At 68.2% G+C, this 19,538-nt stretch overlaps 3 protein-coding genes across 10 annotated transcripts in view; all 3 read right to left on the bottom strand.

Moving 5' to 3' along the window:
• Positions 1 to 170: 170 nt before the first annotated feature.
• On the bottom strand, positions 171 to 13,200 carry ERBB3 (erb-b2 receptor tyrosine kinase 3). 2 transcript variants are annotated; one of them, XM_069806334.1, is made up of 28 exons: positions 13,010 to 13,200; positions 10,153 to 10,304; positions 9,875 to 10,061; positions 9,009 to 9,134; positions 8,851 to 8,916; positions 8,642 to 8,760; positions 8,089 to 8,230; positions 7,885 to 7,998; positions 7,693 to 7,813; positions 7,545 to 7,618; positions 7,385 to 7,475; positions 6,943 to 7,142; positions 6,724 to 6,856; positions 6,271 to 6,361; positions 6,040 to 6,194; positions 5,883 to 5,936; positions 5,239 to 5,380; positions 4,836 to 4,955; positions 4,658 to 4,756; positions 4,361 to 4,546; positions 4,125 to 4,280; positions 3,825 to 3,900; positions 3,604 to 3,750; positions 3,084 to 3,181; positions 2,852 to 3,010; positions 2,492 to 2,563; positions 2,033 to 2,297; positions 171 to 1,542 (listed from the first exon to the last, which is right to left on the bottom strand). In XM_069806334.1, exons 1-28 carry the CDS (start codon positions 13,119 to 13,121, stop codon positions 1,022 to 1,024), a joined length of 3,978 nt encoding a protein of 1,325 aa, XP_069662435.1. In that variant the 5' UTR covers positions 13,122 to 13,200; the 3' UTR covers positions 171 to 1,021. The 2 variants fall into 2 exon arrangements, with proteins under 2 accessions (XP_069662435.1, XP_069662434.1); XM_069806333.1 differs by having other exon boundaries at positions 2,852 to 3,013; positions 13,010 to 13,199.
• Positions 13,201 to 14,138: 938 nt separating this feature from the next.
• On the bottom strand, positions 14,139 to 15,471 carry RPS26 (ribosomal protein S26). The gene is made up of 4 exons (XM_069806426.1): positions 15,312 to 15,471; positions 14,676 to 14,853; positions 14,345 to 14,475; positions 14,139 to 14,234 (listed from the first exon to the last, which is right to left on the bottom strand). Exons 1-4 carry the CDS (start codon positions 15,312 to 15,314, stop codon positions 14,199 to 14,201), a joined length of 348 nt encoding a protein of 115 aa, XP_069662527.1. The 5' UTR covers positions 15,315 to 15,471; the 3' UTR covers positions 14,139 to 14,198.
• Positions 15,472 to 16,203: 732 nt separating this feature from the next.
• IKZF4 (IKAROS family zinc finger 4) overlaps positions 16,204 to 19,538 on the bottom strand; it is a 31,615-nt gene continuing 28,280 nt past the window's right edge. For all 7 annotated transcript variants that reach the window (XM_069806367.1, XM_069806368.1, XM_069806372.1 and 4 more), the window contains one exon: positions 16,204 to 19,377. In XM_069806367.1, the coding sequence (XP_069662468.1) occupies positions 18,653 to 19,377 (725 nt within the window). In that variant the 3' untranslated portion in view covers positions 16,204 to 18,652. The remainder of the gene's footprint in view (positions 19,378 to 19,538) is intronic.

The following is a 19,538-nucleotide window of genomic DNA, read 5'->3' as shown; positions in this document are numbered from 1 at the left end:
GGGGGCCGGGGGGGGCTGCCACCGTTTGGGGGGCTGTCGGTGCCCCCAGCCCATGGCTCTGACCCCACTCGCTGCCCCCAGCCCCATCACAGCCCCCCCCCCAGCCCCCGGTCTCAGGTGCGGGCCCCCCCCCAGCTCCCCCCCTAAAGCAGCAGCACCATCACGTCTGGTCAAATTCCCTTTGTCTTTATTCAACATTTACAAACCCGACCCACGCCGGGGCCGGGGGAGCGGGGCGATGCCCCGAGATGGGGGTGCGGGCTGGGGACCACGCCCCCCCCCCCCGGGCAGCCCCCGTGAAAACATCACGAAAAAGGGATTCTCCGGGGGGGGTGGGGGTGTGTGTGTGCAGACCCCTCCTCACCCCAGCCCCGCTACCCGGCTCAGGGCCCCTAAGTCATAACGGGCACTGCAGCCCCCCCCACCGACCAGGGGACACCCCTCCAAGTGCCCCGGGGCTGGGGGGGGGGCGGGGCAGCACCCCCAAACCTTCACTCCGGTTCCAGCAGGGAATGGGGAAACCTGAAAATGAGTCTGGGGTCCTTCTTGTCCAGAAATCCCGTCCGACCTTGTCTGTCTGCACCCCAAGGCAGCCCCGGACAGGGACCAACCCGGTGTCCCTGCACGCAGGGAGCTCCTTCAGCCGGGGGGGGCACCCACCAGGCATGGCGGGAGGTGGACCCAGGGGTCCGTAGCCCCACCGACCCCCCCTCTGCAGGGGGCCTGGGCTGCCCTTCCCCCCCCCGCTAGCTTGGGGTGCTCAGGATCAGCCCCTCCAGCCCTGTACCCCAGGGAAGGCTTTGGAAAAAGTGGCAGGGAGCGGGTACACCCCCGAGGGCTCGTGGCCCCCCCCCAGGACGGACTGTGACCCCCTCAGCCCCCTGCCCGCACTTCAGCTTTGGCTCATGCCCCCGGGGGGGGGGGATCCTTCATATCCAGTGTAAACAGCCCCGGGGGGCGGGGGGGTGCCAGGAAGGCAGTGGGGTGCTGGCAGGGCCCCCCCCCCGGGGGGGGGTGTCCCCTACGTCCGCTGAGCGTCCACCTTGGCGAAGAGGCGGCTGTGCCAGTAGTCGGGGTTGTCGAAGGCGCAGTCCGAAGCCTCCAGGCTCCGCAGGGGCTTCATGCAGGGGGTGGGGGGTCCAGGGGGGCCACGGCAGCCGGGGCAGCGGGGGACCAGCACCGCCTCCATCTCCTCGTAGCCCTGCTCCTCCTCGGGGGCCGGGACGGCCTCCCCCGGGCGCATGTCGGTGTAGCCGTCGTGCCGGGGGGCGCCACCTTCCTGCCGTGGTCCCAGCCCCCCGACCACGCTGCCCAGCGAGCGGCTCAGCCGCGGCTGCTTGTTCATGTACTCGTAGTCCTCCTCCTCCTGCCCCCGGCCCGGGGGGGACCCCAGCTCTGAGCCCACCTCCATGTACTCATAGCCCAGCTCCTCCAGCGAGGCCGGCCGGGGTGGGGGGGCTCCCGGGGGACCCCCAGGCCGGCGGTTCATGTACTCGTACTCCTCTTCTGGCTCTGGCACCAAGCCCCCAGTGGGGTCTGGCTCTGCGAGGCAGGGGTGAGATGCTGGCCAGGGCCCCCCCTAGCCCTTCCAGACTCTCCCTCTCTGCCCACAGGGCCTGTCCCGAGTTTGGGGGGGGGGGGCAGGGACAGGTTCATCCCACCCCACAACCCTCACCCCCTAAAAGATGATCTCCCCCACCAGCCTGAACCCCAGTCCTGCACGAATGGGTCCCCCTGCCCCTAACACTGGGGATGGGCCCCCTCCACCCCTGGGGACAGGCTGCCCCCCCCCGAGACACAGGACCCCCCCCCCAGCCCCAACTCTGCAAGGATGAGCCCTCACCTCCTTAACCCCAAATCCTGCGGGGATGGGACCCATCACACCTCAAGGATGGGCTCCCTGCAACCCCGTGGTGGGGGCAGCCCCCAGACCTGGTCCTACAGGATAGGATCCCCCCACCCTGCATGGATGGGACCCCTACCCCGTGCCTGGACAGGACCAACCCCCCCACACCAAGGCTGCACCCCTCACCCCGTCCGGCGCAGTTGGGGGTGACGTAGCCGTTGGCGTCCTCCTCGCTGCCCTCGGTGCTGGGGGGTGGCGGGGGGAAGCTCTCCCGCTGGGACAGGTAAGCACTGTCCCCCCGCGAGCGCAGGCTGCGGCAGAGGCTCCCCGACAGCGACCCCCCCTCGGCCAGGTCCAGCTCCGAGGCCGTTCCCCGGCCTTCCGACGACTCCGACACCGTCCGCCCCAGGGACTCCTGACGGCTGCGCCGCGGCGGCCGGCACCCCCCGCCCTGGGGGACATGGGGCTGAGGGGGGGGTACCCCTGCAGACATCGCCCCCCCCCACCTCATGGCCATCGTTTCACCTCCCACTGCCACCCTTTTGCCCCCCCTCCTCTGGCACCCCATGGTCACCCCCCATAGCCCCCCAGCAGCCTTTGTCCCCCAACCCAGCACCCCTTGCCCCCCTCTAGCCCCCCAGGTACCTGGCGGCCACTGCTGAGGCCGGGCTGGTTCATGGGGATGTAGCCGGCCGGGGGGCTGAGCAGGCTGGGGCTCTGCAGGGGGACAGGGGGGGTTGACACCCAGCGGGGACACACACACACACGCAGGGGCTGGGACCCCCCCACACCCCGCTGCAGGAACGGGGCATGGGTCCTGACAGGGCTCAGAGGGGACGATGGGGCAATGAGGGGGTTGCGTGGGTCAGCCCGGCATCCCAGCTCCGTGGGACCTTGTGCCACATCCCGGGATCCTGCATGATGCCCTCCCACCACCCCGTGCCATGCCCAGGACACAGCCCCAGAGCCCCCAGACCCGAGGGGGGGGGGGCAGAGGGGTCTCACCCGGGTGCAGCTGCCCCGCGGCCGCTGTGGGTAGAGACCGGTGGTGAGGCCGAAGGAGGCATCCAGCTCCTCCTCCTCCTCCAGCTCCAAAGTCTCCATGTCATCCAGCTCCTTGTCGCTGAGGGTGGGGGGCTCGGCGGGTGGCACGGCCCCGCTCTCCTGCTGTGGGGATGGCCATGTCAGGGGCTGCGGGACCGGAGGGGGGCCGGTGGGGGGGGGGGGGTGTGCTTACCTTGATGACCAGGTAGCGCGGGGGGTCGCGGGCCATACGGGTGAATTCGTTCGCCAGCTCCTTGAAGGTGGGACGGATGTTCTCATCGATCATCCAGCCTGGGGGGACGGCAGGGGCTGAGAGCCAGGATTTGGCCCCGGGGATGGGGATGGGACCAGAACCCTGCCCTGGGGATGGGGACAGAGCTGGGATCCTGCCCCAGGGATGGGGACAGGGCTGGGGACAGAGCCAGAATCCTGCCCTGGGGATGAGGACAGAGCCAGAATCCTGCCCCGGGGTTGGGGACAGAGCCAGAATCCTGCCCCGGGGTTGGGGACAGGAGCAGGACCCTGCCTTGGGGATGGGGACAGAGCTGGAATCCTGCCCCAGGGGATGGGGACAGGGATGGGGTCAGGACCAGAACTCTGCCCTGGGGATGGGGACAGGGATGGGATCCTGCCCCAGGAGATGGGCACAGGGCTGGGGACAGGAGCAGGACCCTCCCTGGGGTCAGGTCCATGGACGGTGGCCCCACACTCACACTTCACCATCACCATGTAGACGTCGATGGTGCAGATCTGGGGCTGCGAGAGCCGCTCGCCCTTCTCCAGCAGGTCGGGCACCTCGGCCAGCCGGATCCCGGCATAGGGCTCGGCTCCAAAAGTCATCATCTCCCAGAGCGTCACGCCTGTGGTGACAGTCCCTGTGAGCCCCGTGGGGCTGGGGAGCGGGACTGGAGGGGGCCGGGGGACTGGTGCTCACCGTAGCTCCAGACATCGCTCTGGTGTGTGTACTTCCCGAAGTGGATGCTCTCCAGCGCCATCCACTTGATGGGTGTCTGCGAGAAAAGGTGTGGTGTGGGGGGACATGGATGGGTGGGGGGGACATGGGGACTGGGGGGGTACAGGGGACACCCTGTGGGACAGGGGGCACAGAGGGGATGGGGGGTCCCTGGGTGGTGGGGGTACTGGGGACATGGAGAGGAGGGGATGCAGGGGGAACCGGGGGTGTGGGGCAGGGATGGCACAAAGGGGGACACGGGGGTCCCTGCCAGGTGCCCACCTTGACCTCATTGTAGAAATACTTCTTGTCATCGGGGTAGAGGAGGTCGGCGATGCCGAAATCGGCCACCTGAGCCTGGCTGGGCGACTTGAGCAGCACGTTGCGGGCGGCCAGGTTGCGGTGCACCATGCGGTGCTCCTCCAGGTAGTACATGCCCTGGGGAGGAGGGGGGGGCAGGGGGTCTCAGCGGGGCCAGGGGAGCCATGAGTACCCCCCCCCAGACCCCGGGGACTCACTTTGGCCACCTGGACACACCAGTTGAGCAGGAGCTGGGGGCTGATGCTGTCGCGGTTCTTACGGACATAGTCGAGGAGGGAGCCCAGCGGCAGGAGCTGGGTCACCAGCTGCAGCTGGGGGCCGGGGCAGATGCCCAGCAGCCGCACGATGTAGGCATGGTCCAGGCTGCCGATGGCCAGCATGTGCTGCGGGGGCAGCGTCAGCCGTGGCCGAGCCCCCCCACTGCCCCTGGGGGCCCCCCAGGGAGCAGTATCCGGCCCACGCCCCCCCCACCCCGCTCTCCGTGCCGGACTTACATCGGTGACGGCGTGGAAGGACTGCTGCCCGCTCCAGTCCTGGATCACCTTGATGCTCACTGGGATCTTGATGGAGTCCCCGTCAGGGATCCAGATTCCCTGGGGGGGACACGGGACACCCCGGTGAGTGCCGTGCCCAGCCCCGACTAAGCCCCCCCACTGAGCCCCCCCTGCTCACCTTGTGCACGGTCCCAAAGACGCCGGAGCCCAGTACCTTCAGCCGCTTCAGCTCCGTCTCCTTGAAGATGCGGGCCAGCACCTTGTTGGCTTTTTCACTGGGGTCCAGCGGCTCCAGGCTCTGCTGGGCAGGAGATGGAGATGGGGACAAGGACAGGGACAGGGACGGAGCAGGATGGGGATGGAGAGTGCCGGAGAGGGAAGCGGGTAGGGATGGGGACAGGGCTGGATTGGAACAGGGCTGGAGAGAGATGGGGATGGCTCCGGACAAGGACAAAGCCAGGGACAGATGGGGATGGGTCCCACACCCCTCCTGCTTGTCGAACCCCCTCCCCGCAGCCCCAGGGGTCCCCCTGGCTCCCTGCAGGACTGGGACCCCCCCCGGGCGCAGCCGCCCCGCTCACCTCCCCCCTCTCCAGGTAGCGCCGCATCGCTCGCTTCTTCTGGATCTTCTTGCCCCGCCAGTAGAGCAGGGCGAGGAGAACGCAGGAACAGGAGAGGAAAAGCCCCCCGACCACCATCACCGCGATCACCGTTGGCGTTTTCCTGGGCACGGGAGGAGATCGGGGCTGAGCTCCCGGTGCCGGCAGGTCCTGGCCCGCCACCGCCACCGCTCCCCACGCGCTTCCCATGGCCCTACCTGCCGCGGGGGCGGCACGCACCCCAACCCCTGGGGCTGGCGGGGGCGGCACGGGCAGGGCAGGGCTCGGCACCCGGGGGTGCGTGCGGCACAGGGGGGTGGCATGGCCGGGGCAGGGGGTCCCCCAGCGCCCACGTGGGCAGGGAAAGGCCCCAGACCAGGGTGGCACCGCACAGCGTGGCACGGCGCAGCACGGCACACCATAGCGTGGTGCAATAGTATGGTACGGCACGGCATGCCACGGCACAGCACGGCGTCGTGCACCATGGCACGGCACACCAGGGCACAGCGCGGTGCAACATGGCACCATGCAGCATGGCACGGCACAGCGCAGTCCGGCATGGCACAGCGCAGTCCGGCATGGCACGGCATCACCCCGGGACCCCCGCAGCCCCCGCCCCGCCGTACCTGGAGACGGGCAGGGGCTCCCCCAGGCAGTCCCGCAGCAGCGGCCCCAGGCACCTGCGGAGATGGAGCAGGGGGTGAGACGGGGTGCAGGGGGGGCCCCCTCCTCCAGCCGGATGCTGGGTCCCGGAGCCCCCCCTACCCCCCCGCCCCGGCGCACCCGCGGGTGCAGTTCTCGTGGCAGGGCCGGCACTCGCGGCTGGAGTCGGGGTACTTGTAGATGGGGCCGCGCTCGCCCAAGATGCCCTCGGGGCAGCTCTCCACGCAGTGGGGCCCGTCGCGGTAGTGGGCGCAGCGGGTGCAGGTGTCGGCGCCCTGCGGGGCGGGAGGGCGCGTGAGGACCCACGGGGATGTCACCATCGCCGCCGCGGGTCCCTGGCCGGGCTAGTACCGAGCCATTGCAGGTGACGTTGCCCTCCATGCGCTCGCACTCGGGGTGGCACTCGAAGCACTCGCCCCCCTGGGCAAACTCCCGCGTCTCCCTGTGGGGACAAGGCAGGGTCACTGGCCCACCCTGGCATCCCAGTCCACACCAGCGCCCACCCTGGGGTCCGCACCAGTGTCCATCCTGCCACAGGCTCGCTCCCATCCCAGCGTCCTTCCCACCCTGGTGCCCACCCCAGTACCCAAGATTGGTCGTTGTCCCCCCCTCCCCACAGTCCATCCCACCCCAGTGCTGCCCCTGCTGCCCAGCCTGGCATCAATCCTGCTCCCCGTGCCCGTGCTGGAGCTGATCTCCCTCTGGTGCCCACCCCAGGATCCCACGCCGATGCTCTCCATGGAGCCAACCCCACATCAGTCTCCCCCTGCCAGGGCAGACCCCCCCACCCCCAGACCCCCTCACCCCTGGGCAAAGCGGCAGGTGGGCACGCAGACGCCGCGGCGGCTGTAGTGACGGCAGGACAGGCACTGAGCGGGGCCAGGACCCCAGCAGCCCTCAGCGGAGCACAGCGGGTCGCACACCTTCCCCTCTTGCTCTGCAGGGAGGGAAGGGGGCTCAGCGTCGCGTCCCCAGGGTCCCCAGCGCTGGGTCCCCGGGGTCCCCAGCCCCAACCCAACTCACGGCACTTGCTGCGGGGTTTGTTGTTGCGGATGTCGAGGTCGGCGCGGCGGCGGCTGAGGGCTGTCCACTGGACGGTGTGGAGGTAGCAAAGCCGGCGGTTTTCGGTGATGTAGACCCTGCCAGCGCTCACCTCCCGCAGTGAGCGCAGCCCCAGCGATGTCACGTTCTCGTTCTTCATGATCAGCAGGGAGAAACCCCGGCTGCGGGGAGGGCGTCAGGGCGGGGGGGGAGGGCAGCTGGTCTGAGAGCCGGAGGGGTCACCTGCCAACCCCGAGGGGACACGGGGACGGGCAGCAACGAGGCCGTGGGGATTTGGGATGCAGGGATGTGCAGGGATGGGGGGTGATGGAGGGATGCAGGGACGGGGGACGATGCGGGATGCAGGACACACAGAAGAGGGTCGTGAGATGCCGGGTCGGGGGCTGCGGGGATGGGGACTCACTTGTACAGGCTCCGTCCCCCGATGGTGACGAGGTTGGAGAAAACGCTGAAGTTGTGCATGTGCTTGGGCCAGGACTGGATGTTCAGGTACCCTGGGGGGAGAGGGGTGGGTCAGGGTGGCCCTGGGGGGGGTCCCAGCATCCCCCAGCCCCGCTGCTCACCCGTGATCTCCCGCACCGTCCGGAAGACGTTCAGCTTCTCGGGGTCCAGCGCCGAGATGTTGCGCCAGGGATCCCTGCAGAGCCAGAGTCATCAGCTGGGCCAGTGGGGGGCTGCACCCCACTGCCCCCAGACCCCCCCGGCCCTCACCCCTCCAGGCCTGTGATGAGGAAGTCCAGGTTGCCCAAGATCTTGGTGCAGTTCACAAAGGTGTCGATGTTGCTGGAGTCCACGGTCTGGTACTTGCTGCCGGCACCGGTGCCCTCGCAGGCTGTGGGATGGGGATGGTGAGGGTTTGTCCCGCAGCCCCCGGCCCCCCCCCAAGCCCGCCTAGTCCCCTACCCTTGGGACACAGCCCCGAGCAGGGCTCGCACATCTTCAGCCCATTCTTCTCCACCTCCATCTTGTCATTGGGGCAGGCGCGGACGCAGGAGCTCTGGTCCACCACGAAATTGTCTGTGGGGAGACCCTCGTGGTTAGAACCCAGCCGCCCCCTGCCCCCCCCAGACCCCTGGGCCCCCCCAGACCCCCTGCGCCCCGGCTCACGCGGGCAGCTCCGGACGCAGATGCCCCCGTACTGGTACTTGGTGTCGGGGTTGGGCTCCAGCTGGAAGGTCAGCTTGTTGTAGATGAGGGGCTGGGGGCAGAGCGGCACGCACGCCCCGCTGTCGTTGAAGTGCCGGCAGGCCTGCGGGACAGACAGATGGATGGACGGGTGGGCAGAGGCACGGCGACGTGGAGAGACGGACACAGGGATGTGCGGATGTCTCTCGCCCCGCGCAGGTTGCCCTGCACCCATTCCAGAGCAGAGATCCCTCCCACGGGGGGGCGCGGATGGACAGACACACGGATGGATGCACAGACAGACAGACACCTCCCCACCACCCCTATAGGGGCAGCATCCCCCCCTGAGCCCACCCTGGGGGGACACGGATGAGCTCCCATGGGGGACAGACAGACGGACACACGGGTGGGTGGGCAGACGGGGGATGCACGGACAGACAGACACAGGGATGCTGCTCAGCATTGCCCCCCGCCTGCCCTGGGGGTGCAAGGATGAGCCCCCCCCAGGGCAGCCGGGCGAGGGGGGGACACGTACGAAGCAGTGTGTCTGGAGGGGGCCGGTGCAGCCCCCCGCGCACTCCTCGTGGCAGCACTCGTTGGGCGCCCGCCCGAAGCAGCGCCCGTTGCACTGGGGGGCACAGATGGTCTTCGTCACTGCGGGGAGGTGGGGGTGAGTGGAGGGGGATCCAGCCCTGCCCCCCTCCCCCTCCGGCTCCCCCCCCCCAGCCCCTCCCCGGTACCCACATTTCTGGCAGTCCTCGGGGCCGGGCCCCCAGCAGTGCCCGCCGCAGCTCTCGTGGCACGGGGCGCCTGCGGGGGAGCGCAGCGGGGTCACCCCCAAAGCCAAGGGGTGTCACACCCCCCCTCAGCCCCCCCCGTGCCTCTCCCCCCCCCACACGCACAGGCCTTGCCGTTGTCCCCCACGACAGGCTCCAGGTGGGGGTCCCGCATGATGTCCCGCCACTCCACCGTCTCCACGTGGCAGAGCTGCGCGTTCTTCTCAATGTAGACGCCACCGGCCAGGATCTCTGCGGGGGTGGCCGGTGGGTGATGGGGGGGCTGCGGTGTTCCGTCCCCCCCCCAGTGTCTGGCACCGCAGGGAGGGGACAGCACTGCACCAGCATGGGGACCATGGGTGGGGGGATCAGCCCCACTCCAGGGACCACAGCAGGGTCACCATCATCCTGGGATGGGGACCACAGCGGGGACAGCACAGCCCCAGGGGGTGCGTGGGGGGGGGGGGGAAATCACTGCTCCGTGATGGGGAACATGGGGTGCACAGGGAGGTGGCACCACTCCAGATGGGGACCATGGGGGAACAGCAACACTCTGGGATGGGGACCAGGATGCAGCAGGGGACAGCGCCGCTCCAGAATGGGGACCGTGGGTGGATGACACTGCCCCGGCATGGGGATCCATGGGGAGATGGCACCGCTCCGGGATGGGGACCATGATGGGGGACACCATCGCTCTGGGATGGGGATTGCAGAGGGGACAGCATGGCCCTGGCGTGCACAGGGGGATAGCACTGCTCTGGGATGGGGACCATGGAGGGTGGCACAGCTCCGGGATGGGGACTGTGGAGTGCACAGGGGGATGGCAATGCTCTGGGATGGGGACCATGGGGCACACGGGGACAGCATAGCCCCAGGGTGCACAGGGGGATGGCACCGCTCTGGATGGGGACCACGGTGGCACGGCACCACTGTGGGATGGGTCCTGGGACACAGGGGGGGGTCTCAGCGGTGCCGCAGCCCGGGGGTCTCACCTGTGAGCTGGTTGAAGCCGAGCTGACGCAGGGCGTGGGTGGTGTTGGGGTTGTAGTTGAGCAGGACGAAGAGCGCATACTTCTCCTCGTAGAACTGGGTCCCGCGGATGACGCGCAGGTTCTGCAGCGGCAGTGAGGCGAAGACGTTCATGGCGATCAGGATGTAGCCCGTCACCTCCCGGATGGTCTGCAGGCAGCAGGAGGTGTCAGCCCGGTGGGTGCGGATCCCTGTGTCCTTCCGTGTGCCCCCTCCCATCCTGTCCCCCCCCCCAGCTCACCTGCAGGAAGGAGAGGTCCTGCGTGTGGTCGATGAGGACGATCTCCAGGTTGCCCATCACGATCTCGCAGTTGTTGTACATCTTGTGCAGCGTCTGGTACTGGTGCTGGGCGTCCCCCGTCACGCTCAGCCCGTTCAGCGTCCCCGCGCACACTGCGGGCACAGTGGCACCCTGTCCCCCACCGTGGCCACGGCACCTCTGCAGTGGCCATGTCCCCCTCTCGACGGCCACAGCCGTGTCCCCCATGGTGTTGTCCCCCCCTGCCCCAAGCTGGCCACGTTCTCCCCTCAATGGCCATGTCCCCCCCATGGTGGCCGTGTCCCCTCCTTGGTGGTCTTGTCTCTGTCCCTCCTGTGCTGGCCATGTCCCCTCCACGGTGTATGTCGTTCCCCCCCCCCAAACAAGCCACGGTGGTGCCCCTATGGTGTCCCTGTGCCCCCCCATGGTGGTACCCCCCTCCATTGCCCTCAGCGGTGTGCCTGCCGTGGGGGTGGCGGTGCTTGGGGTGGGGTGGGGGTGACGGGTGCTCCCCCACCCTCCTTTCCCCTCCCCTGCGCAGCGCCCGAACCGGCCGAGCGAGGGTTGCGCAAGGCGGGTGCTGCGGGCATGGCCCCCCCACGGCACACCCGCGACACCCGGACTTTGGACCTGGCTGCTGGCACGGCCCATCCCGCCTCGACGCCCCAGTCCGGGGTTGGGGCCCGGATGGCTGGGTACCCCCCCCAGAGCTCGGGGGGCAGGCGAGCGCCAAGGGGGGCCCCAGGGTTAATGATTGCCCGCCCCCCCCCCTCGCCGGGACGGACAGGGCCCCTTTGTGCACAGGGCAGGATGCGGCCCCCTCCCCGCAGCTGCACAAAGGGGCGATTGTGGTGAGCGGGACGGGGGGAGGCTGAGCCCCCCAAAAGCAGCGGGAGAGCCGGTACCCCCGGGGGCAGAGCGGGGTGCGCCTCCCCCCCCCAGCCCAGTGCAGACGTGACTCAGGCCCTGGCGCGGGGGGGGGGGGGGGGGGGGCCGCAGGCGGGTAAATGGCAGCTTTGTCTGGCCCCAGCGTGGGGGCAGAGAAGGGCCCGAGCCCCCTCCTGGGGGCGGGTGCAGAGAACGGGCAGCTTGGTGCACGCATGGGAAGGAGCACAGGGCCAGAACGCCCCCCCCCCCCCCCCCAGCCACAGCCTGTGCTCCCCTCCCCAGGCTGGAGCTATTTTAGTAGGGAAGGGGCTATAAAAAGGTCCCAGCTGCGTTGGGGCATGGCCCCCAGCCCCGACACCCTGGGGATGGGCACGGCGCGGCCCAAAGAGGGGGGAGCTGGGAACCCCAAGAAACAACGGGGGGTGTTGGGGGCAACTGGAACTTGCCTGGGGGGTCCCCAGGCTGCTGGGAGGCAGGATCTGACCCCCCCCCCCCCCCCCACAGGACCCCCGTGCCGGGAACAAGCAGCACTTTTGGGTGACGCTGGTGAATCATTAACAGCCGCTCAAAGGATCCCTCGGCACTGGCTCCCAGCAAACCGAGGCACGAGGGGCTGCGGGCGTCCGGCCCTCGGGGTGCACCTGCCCATGGGGGGGGTGAGGGCCAGGGCCCCCCCACCCCGGGCGCCATCGTGGCGTCGCAGCCGGGTGTTATCAGCGCGGGGCCCCGCTGGCAGCTCCGGCACGTCGCCCGCTATCTGCCGCGTGCCGCCGCGGCCCCCCGGCCCCTGCCGCCAGGAATAGCACCAGGGGACCTGGGCAGGGGCCTGGGGAGCCGGAGTGGGGGGGTCTGTGTGTGTGTGGGGGGGCCAGGACACAGACCTGACCTCCTGCCCTCGGCCTCGCGGGCGACACAAAGGGGGTCTGTGTGCGTGGGGTAGCCGCTGCCGCGGGGCTGGATCCCGTCCCTGAACAAAGGGGGCTCTGAGCCGGGAATGGGGGGTTTGGGGGGGGAGAGCGGAGCTAGTCCCGCTCGCCCCAATGCCAGCATCGGGCACCTGCGGGTGCCGGGGTGGGAGCCAGCCAGATCCCCCCGTCCCGGTGTATGAGCCGGACCCCCACGCACGGCAGCCCCGGGCATCGCCAGCAGCACACGGCGCAGTGGAGGTGCCGAGGGATCGGGCGTGACCCCCGCGTGCCGTCAGTGCGGCCCCCCCCACACCTGGGCGCCCCAGCACGTCGACGGGGTGACGCTGGCCCCACCTTCGCGTCCAGCCCTCGGTGTTTTCCTTTTGGGGTTGAAAAACAACTCCCGGGCGAACCCGGCCCTTCCGGGAGCGTCCCCTGCTCCCCACCAGCTTGGGGTGCAGGGCGGGGGGGACGGACCCCGGGGTGGACAGGGATGGGGTCCCCTCGGAGGGGTCCCCCCGGGGGTCCCACCCTGCCCCGGCTGGATCCTGGTGGCATCGGTGGGTCCCGGCCCCGCAGCCTAAAATTAGCTCCGGCAGCTGCAGGGGCTGCAGGTGCCTCTGCCTGGGGGGGTGACACGGGACCGAGCCCTGGGAGGGGGAACGGAGCCCCGTCCCCATCCGAGCTGCAGCCCAGGGGGTGGGGGGGGAGCGGGGGGCTTTGCTAGTCCCAGTTCCCCCAGGGTGGTGGGGGTCGTCCTGGTCGCGGCGCTGGGGACTGGGTTGGGGGGTCCGGGACGCCCCCCCCCCGGGGGAAGGGGCGTCGGGAGCCGCGGAGATGGGGATCCCGCACTGGCGGAATCGGGACCACGGGACCCCCGAGCCCCCCCCAACCCCCGCGAGGATTCCCGGTCCCGCCACCGATCCCGGGACCCCCGAGCACGCCGCTGCCCGTCCCGGTCGCGCAGCCCCGGTCCCGCCGGGATCCCCGCGCGCTGCCGGTGCCGCCCCGGTCCCCGCCGGTGCCGGTTCCGGTGCTCTCACCTGCCTGCGCGGAACCCGGCGCCGGTGCGCGGAGGAGCAGCAGCAACAGCAGAAGCAGCGCCCGGGGCCGGTACCGATCCCGATCCCGATCCCGATCCCGATCCCGGTCCATCGCGGCTCCTCTCCGCGGGCCGGCTCGCAGGGCCCGGCGGCTGCGGCGTGCCCGGGCGCGGCGGGGGGAATGCACCTGGCGCGGGGCCGCCGGGGCGGGACGGGCCGGGCCGGGGCCGGGACGGGCGGGGCGGGGCGGCGGGGCCCCCCCCTCCGCCTCCTCCGGGCAGCCCAGCCCGGCCCGGGACCCGCCCGCCGCGCCCCGGGGCGGTGGCACCGGGACCACCCCCCCACCACCATGCCGGGCACGGCCCCGCCGCAGCCCCCCCCGGCCCCCAAAGGCAAAGGTGTGCTCACTCTGTGCCCCCCCCCACCAGGCAAAGCCTGGCCCTATTACAGCCCCCCAACACCACGGGGAAGGGGGGGTCTGGCCCCGTTACCGCGCCCCCCCCCCCCCAACCCCATTCAGCTCCCAGGGTGAAGCCCAGCCTGGCTGCTGCCCCCCACCCAGGGAAGGGCCAGGCCCTGCAGCAGCCCCCCCCCGGTGGAACACCCAGCCTTACTGCAGGGGGTGTGTGCGTGTGTGCATTGCCCCCCACCAGCTCAGGACAGGTCCTGGGGAGGATTTGGGGCAGCGACAGCGCCCCCCAAGCAGTGCTGGGTCTGGGGGCCACGGGGGGGGGTGGTTCTGGAGACAGTTCCAGGACCTTGGGGTGCTCATAGGGTGCAGGGCCAGCCCCCCCCTGCCAGCTGCCTCATGTGGGCAGGGGCTGCCCCCCCCCCCCCCCACCTGGGGGCTGGGACACGCTCCCAGTGTCCATCCTGTCCCCCAAAACACATCCCACTCCCGCATCTGGACAGCACCAGTGGGCAAAAAGCACCCCCCCGAGCCCTGCAGGAGGGGGCTTCCCCCCCCATGGGGTGGGCAGCAGCCCCCTCACCTCCACACAGCTTCCCCAGGGCCCCCTACTCCCGCCCCCCCCAAAAGAAGGGAGCTGGGACACCCCAAACACCCCCCTCTCTCCCTCAAAGCAATCCGTGACCCCCCCCCCCCAGCCCCACAGACACGGAGCCGGGCTCAGTACAGGTTCCTTTATTAAGTTTGTGCACGGGTGGGACGCGTTCGGCCGGAGTCTCCTCACATAGGCTTGGGGGGGGGCCGGGGGGCAGCACCCTGTAGGGTGAAAGGGAAGGAGAAGCATCAGCCAGATCCGCAGCCAGATCCGGGGAAGGGGGGGTGCGAACCCCCAGCCTCAGCCCCTCCCCACCCCCCCGGATACATACAGCTGGTCTGAAGCGGGGTGGAGGGGTCCGGTCCTTGCGGGCCTCCCGCGAGCGGTTCCGCACCACTTTGCTGTGGATGGCACAGCTGACGCAGTAGTGCAGCTTCACGTACAGCTTAGGCAAGACATAGGCTGAGGGGGGGACACACAGGAGAAGGGGGGGAATGGTCAGCGGCCCCCCTAGTCACCTCCAAACCCCCGAGAGCACAGGCTTCCCCTGCCTGGCTCCCACCCAGGCAGGGTCAGCCCCGTTACTAGGTGTAGGGAGGGGGCACACAGGCACCCCGCTGTCTCCCCCCGCAACCCGCTGTTGTCTTCCCCCTCCCCCTTACAATCGAAGACGCTGGCCTCCGAGATGTCCCTGACGGCCGCAGCCTCAACGATGTTCCTGATGACGAACTTCTTGATGGCCTTGTCCTTGGGGACGCAGCGGGCGCAGTTGGTGCAGCGGATGGGCTGGACGTGGCCGCGGCCCTTCTTGGCCCGACCGTTGTTCCTCCTCTTCTTCGTCTAGGCCAGGGGGGCGGGAGGAAGAGGATGAACACAAGACCGCCCCCCGCCCAGGATAGCACCTCCCCGGACAGCCCAACCTGCGCCATCAAAGCCCCCCCGTCCCCGTAAGCCCCATCAGCCCCTACAAGCCCCCCCCCTTCCTCACAGGATTCCCACACCCCCCCCTCCGGAGCACCCCCTGACCCCCATAAGCCCCTACGGCCTCCCCCCAGAACCCCGCGCCCCATATAGGCCCTGTGGCCCCCGTGCGCCCCCCCCTCAGCACTCGCTACCCCATATAGGCCCTATGCCCACCCCCCCAGCACCCCCTGCCCCATATGGGACCCATGGCCTCCCTGCACGGCCCCCCCCACCCCCAACATCCCCTACCCCACACGGGCCCCTACGGCCTCCCGCTGCCCCATACAGCCCCCCCGAGCCCCATACGGGCCCCCCCCGGGCCACGCCGCCCTCACCATCTCGCTGCCGGGGCGGCGAAAGAGGGCCCGGCCGCCGCACCGCCGCCCTTATATACCCGCCCTCCGCCCGGAAGAGCCTCCGCCTCCGCCCCGCCGCCGCCCCGGCCCCGCAGAGCCCCTCCGACCGACGGGCAGCAGCTCCACCGGCGGGGCCGTGGCGGTGGAGGGGCGGGGGGGGGCGGCGCTGGGCGGCGGCGGCAGCGGCGGGGAGGGGACTACTTCTCCTCGCGGAGGCGGAAGGGTTCCGCGAGAGACGCGCGGTGTGAGGCGACCGGCGCGCCGCGTGCTGCGTGTGTCGTCATCCCCTCCCCTGCGCGCGCCCGCCGCGGGGGACGCCGGGAGATGTAGTCCTGGGAGAAAGCGGGGCGGGGGCTGTGTCCTGTCCCCCGCTCATGGGGGGCCCCTGGGTGTCCCACCCGTTATGGGGGGGTCTCCACGCGTCCTTCAACCCCTCCCACACACCCCTGGGGGTCCCCAGTGTCCTTCCCCCTCCCCCAAAGTCGGGGGGGGCACTATCATCCTGCCACCCTCCCCCCAGTGCTCATGGGGGGTACCCCAGTGTCCCACCCCTTAAGAGGGGACCCCCTGTGTCTCCCCTCCACCCCCAAACTCCCGGAGGGGTCCTCAGGGTCCTGGTCCCCCCAAAACTCGGGGGGGGGGGGCACCATCATCCTGCCATCCCAGTGCTCATGGGGGGGGACCCCCAGTGTCCTTTGCCCCCCCAACAAACCCCTAGGGGACCCCCAGTGTCCTCCTGCCCACCCCCAGCTCTGGGGGACCCTCCACCACCCTGCCATCCCCCAGCCCCTGCACTGGGACACCCAGGGGTCCTGACCCCCCCAAGCCCCCCACCCCACAGAAGGGAGGCAGGAAGGGGGGGGAGGAGGCGTTAAATTACTCCGGTTTATTTATAACAGACCTTCAGCCAGTACAGTACAAAACTTACAGTAGTAGATCTCGTTACACAAATAGGTAATTACAATATCTTACAGATACAAAAGCTCCTGCGGTCACAGGGGGAGGGTGGGGGGGTGTTTTTTGTCCAAAAGCGAGTCTAACCTCACAAAAAAGGGAAAAACAAAGACGACAGCAAAACCATTAACGATATACAAATGAAAACTTGTTAGAAAGGAAGGAGAGGCCGTAGCCAGCGGGGGGGAGTGGGCGGGGGGCTGGGGTATTGCACATCATCGTTTGTTCTTCATACATCTGATTAAAAAATATAGATATTTACACGAGTAAAGCGACCTGGAGTTTTACAAAATTCCTACATTTTTGTTTTAGACTCTTTTACAGGAAAAAGAAAAGAGATGGAAAGAAAAAAAAACAACCCAAGAGCAGTCAGAAACTGCAGAGCTTCCATTTCGGTTTGTAAAAACCCCTTTTTGGGTTTGTTTCAGCACTGAGGGGGCGCAGGGGGGCTCCGGCTTGTTCTGCCGGCACCAGTTATCGGCAGCAGCGGCCGGGAAGGGGCGAGCCAAGCCCCAGCTCAGCCATCCCCTCTCCCCATTGACACCATCAACAGAAAAGCAAGAAAGGAGGAAAAAAACCCAAAAATATATAAAATAAGAAAATGGGAAATAGGGGCAACGGGAGTTGCCGCCGCGTGAGGTGGTTGTGTTTGTGTCTGTAGAAAAAGGAACAGCCTTTGGTTTCAACCTCAGGAGAGCCCCGGGGAGCGGCTGCTGCTGAGGGGCGTTTTATGCATCCTGGGCCTGGGTAGGAAGCGGGGGCCCCCCCCGGGTGGGGGGGCTGTGGCCGGGGGTCCCGGCTGCTGCGGGAGCCGCGAGCACCAAGGACACAGCGGCCAGTTCTGCCGTGGCCCCCGCCAGGGATCTGTGCCGGGCTCACGCTTTATTTTTGGTTATCGGCTGCTTCCCTGGCTCCACTAAATCCCTTTTGCCAGGGGACCCCGTCCTGGGGGGTCCCCGGCTCCGGACCCCCCGTGGGACCGGGAGCCCCTTCCCTCAGCGTTTCGCCCCCGAAAACCATCCGGCTCCCGGGAATTTGTCCCTGGGGCCACTCGGAGCCTGTCCCAGGGGAATGGGGCTTAGAAGACGGTTGCTCAATGCAGCAGACGACACCCCCAACCTCCCACCCTCTTTCAGACCCTCTGAACACGGCAGGGGGGTCCCGGGGGTCCCGCTGCTGGTGGGACCGAGGGCAAAGCTCTGGCGTTCAGGGTGCCGCTGCCCCGACTCCTCCGTGCAAGCAAGAGCAGGGCAGGTGCTGCGGGAACAGAGGTGACACTGGACCACGGGGAGACCCCAACGATCCCCCAGGAATGCCAGAAGGAGCAACTCGCCCGAGAAGGCTTTTGGGGGCAGAGGGAGTGTGTGTGGGGGTGTCCAGATCCGGCATCCCCACTGCTGGCGGGCAGCGTAGGGGATCAAACCCTGCAGCAGAGCGGGCTGGAGATACTGGCCTGTGCCGAGGAAGAGGAGGAGGAGGAGGAGAAGATCCCAGATAGCAGAATGGAGCTGTCACCTGGACGCTTGCCATCTTCCTGGCTTATGTTTCCTTCATTGAAGCGGAGGGCTGCGGACCCCCATCGCCCCCTCCACGGGGCCAGGCGTACAGGGGACTTCAAACACCGCAGGAGAGAAAAGCCAGGCAAAACCCAGCTTCATCAACCTGGCCCTGCCGGCACTGCCGCCAGCATAACCAGCCCCGCGGGAAGGCGGGGGGGGGGGTCCCTGCTTTATGCTCCATGTATTTAAACTCATTAAAGCTCAGGGTGCAGCGGCCCCCCACTAGACGCAGGGGGACTCGGGGCCGACGGAGGGGGGAGTCCCGGGGGTTTTTAGCACCTAATCTGAGGTTCGCTTCGCCCAAGAGCGGGGACGGGCAATGCCGGGCTTGCACCAAGGAAAGGGCTCGGAGCTCCAGGCTGGCGCGTGGCCCTGTGCCGTGCCGTGCCAGAGAGCCGACCGGGACCGGGGCAGGAGAGGTGGGAGAACAGTCTCAAAAATTCAAGTGAGACTTTGGGGGTGGGGGGGAGAAGAGTTATAAAAAGAGAAACTAAAAAGCTTAATAAATAACAGAGGGAGGTGAGAGAGGTGGGGGGGAAAAGCACAAAAAAGTCCATTAATATTTAAATAACTCCATTTATAAAAAGGCAAATTGTTAAGAGCTCCCCCTTGTCGGGGTTGGTTTTTTTTTTTTTTAGTTATTGATATTTTTTTTTTAAATATTTTTTGTAGCCAAAGTCAGTGCAAAGGAGTATAAAAGAAAAACCAACAGTTCCATGCCCTAAGGGTGGAGGGGCTGAGCTAGAGACAGAGGAAGAGTTGAGGGCAGGCTGGGGGGGGACAGGGAGAGAAGTTGGGGGGGTGGGTTTAGCCGACTTTATGCTCGCCCCGCACTATGTGGGAGGAGAACTCGTACCGGTCCTGGCTGTGGTAGCCACAGATGTTGCATTCGAAAGGGTCTCTGAAGCCGTGGCAGCCCATGTGGATGGTGAACATGACGTGGTCCAGGAAAAGGATGCGGCAGTGCTCGCACTTGAAGGCCCTGATCTGCTCCCCGTCCTCATTGACCACCCGCAGGGCTTCTTTGGCGGAGCTGGGCGTGGAGCGGGCGGCCGGGGGTCCCTCCGGCAACTTGGGGTCCTCTTTGGCGTAGGCTGGGCTCTGGCGGCTGCTGGCGCAGTTCCCCGCCGGCAGCTGCGAGCTCCGCTCTTCGTGGTTGCTCTCCGTGTCCGTCGAGTCCTGGCAGCCGTTGGTGGGCGATACGCCCTGCTCCCGGCTCCGGTACACCACCTGCACCCCGTCTGGCACATCCTCGTGGCCCTCGGTGGCCTCCCGGCTCCCCGGCATCTCCAGCCGGCCCGGCAGAGGCTGGATCTGGGTGTAGACGGAGCTGATGACAGGGGTGACTTCCGAGATGCAGTTTGTGGGGGGGAGCCGGAGGGGGCGAAGGTGCTCCCCCCCCATCAGGGACAGAGAGCTGCTGTAGGAGGGGTCAAGGGGGTGGTGGGCCGAGACCATCTCCACGTCCTTCTCGAAGCCGGAGTTCACGTCGAAGGGGAGGTCCGAGAGGGTGAATCGCATCTGCTTCTCCCCTGCCGGGAAGGAGACCAGCGTCAGAACGGACAGGCTTGGTTTTGGGGTACATTCCTTCCACCCCCCCCGCCACGATGTCCTCTCCCTCCCCAGCACCATGTGCGAGACCTGCCCCGTCCCAGGATTGTGGGGATGAAAGGCGCTATGCGAACACCAGCCG

This window comes from Haliaeetus albicilla, chromosome 18, assembly GCF_947461875.1.
Source record: "Haliaeetus albicilla chromosome 18, bHalAlb1.1, whole genome shotgun sequence".
NCBI classification, from domain to species: domain Eukaryota; kingdom Metazoa; phylum Chordata; class Aves; order Accipitriformes; family Accipitridae; genus Haliaeetus; species Haliaeetus albicilla.
Note: the sequence above shows the minus strand (reverse complement) of the source record. Positions and strands in the feature narration are given on the sequence as shown.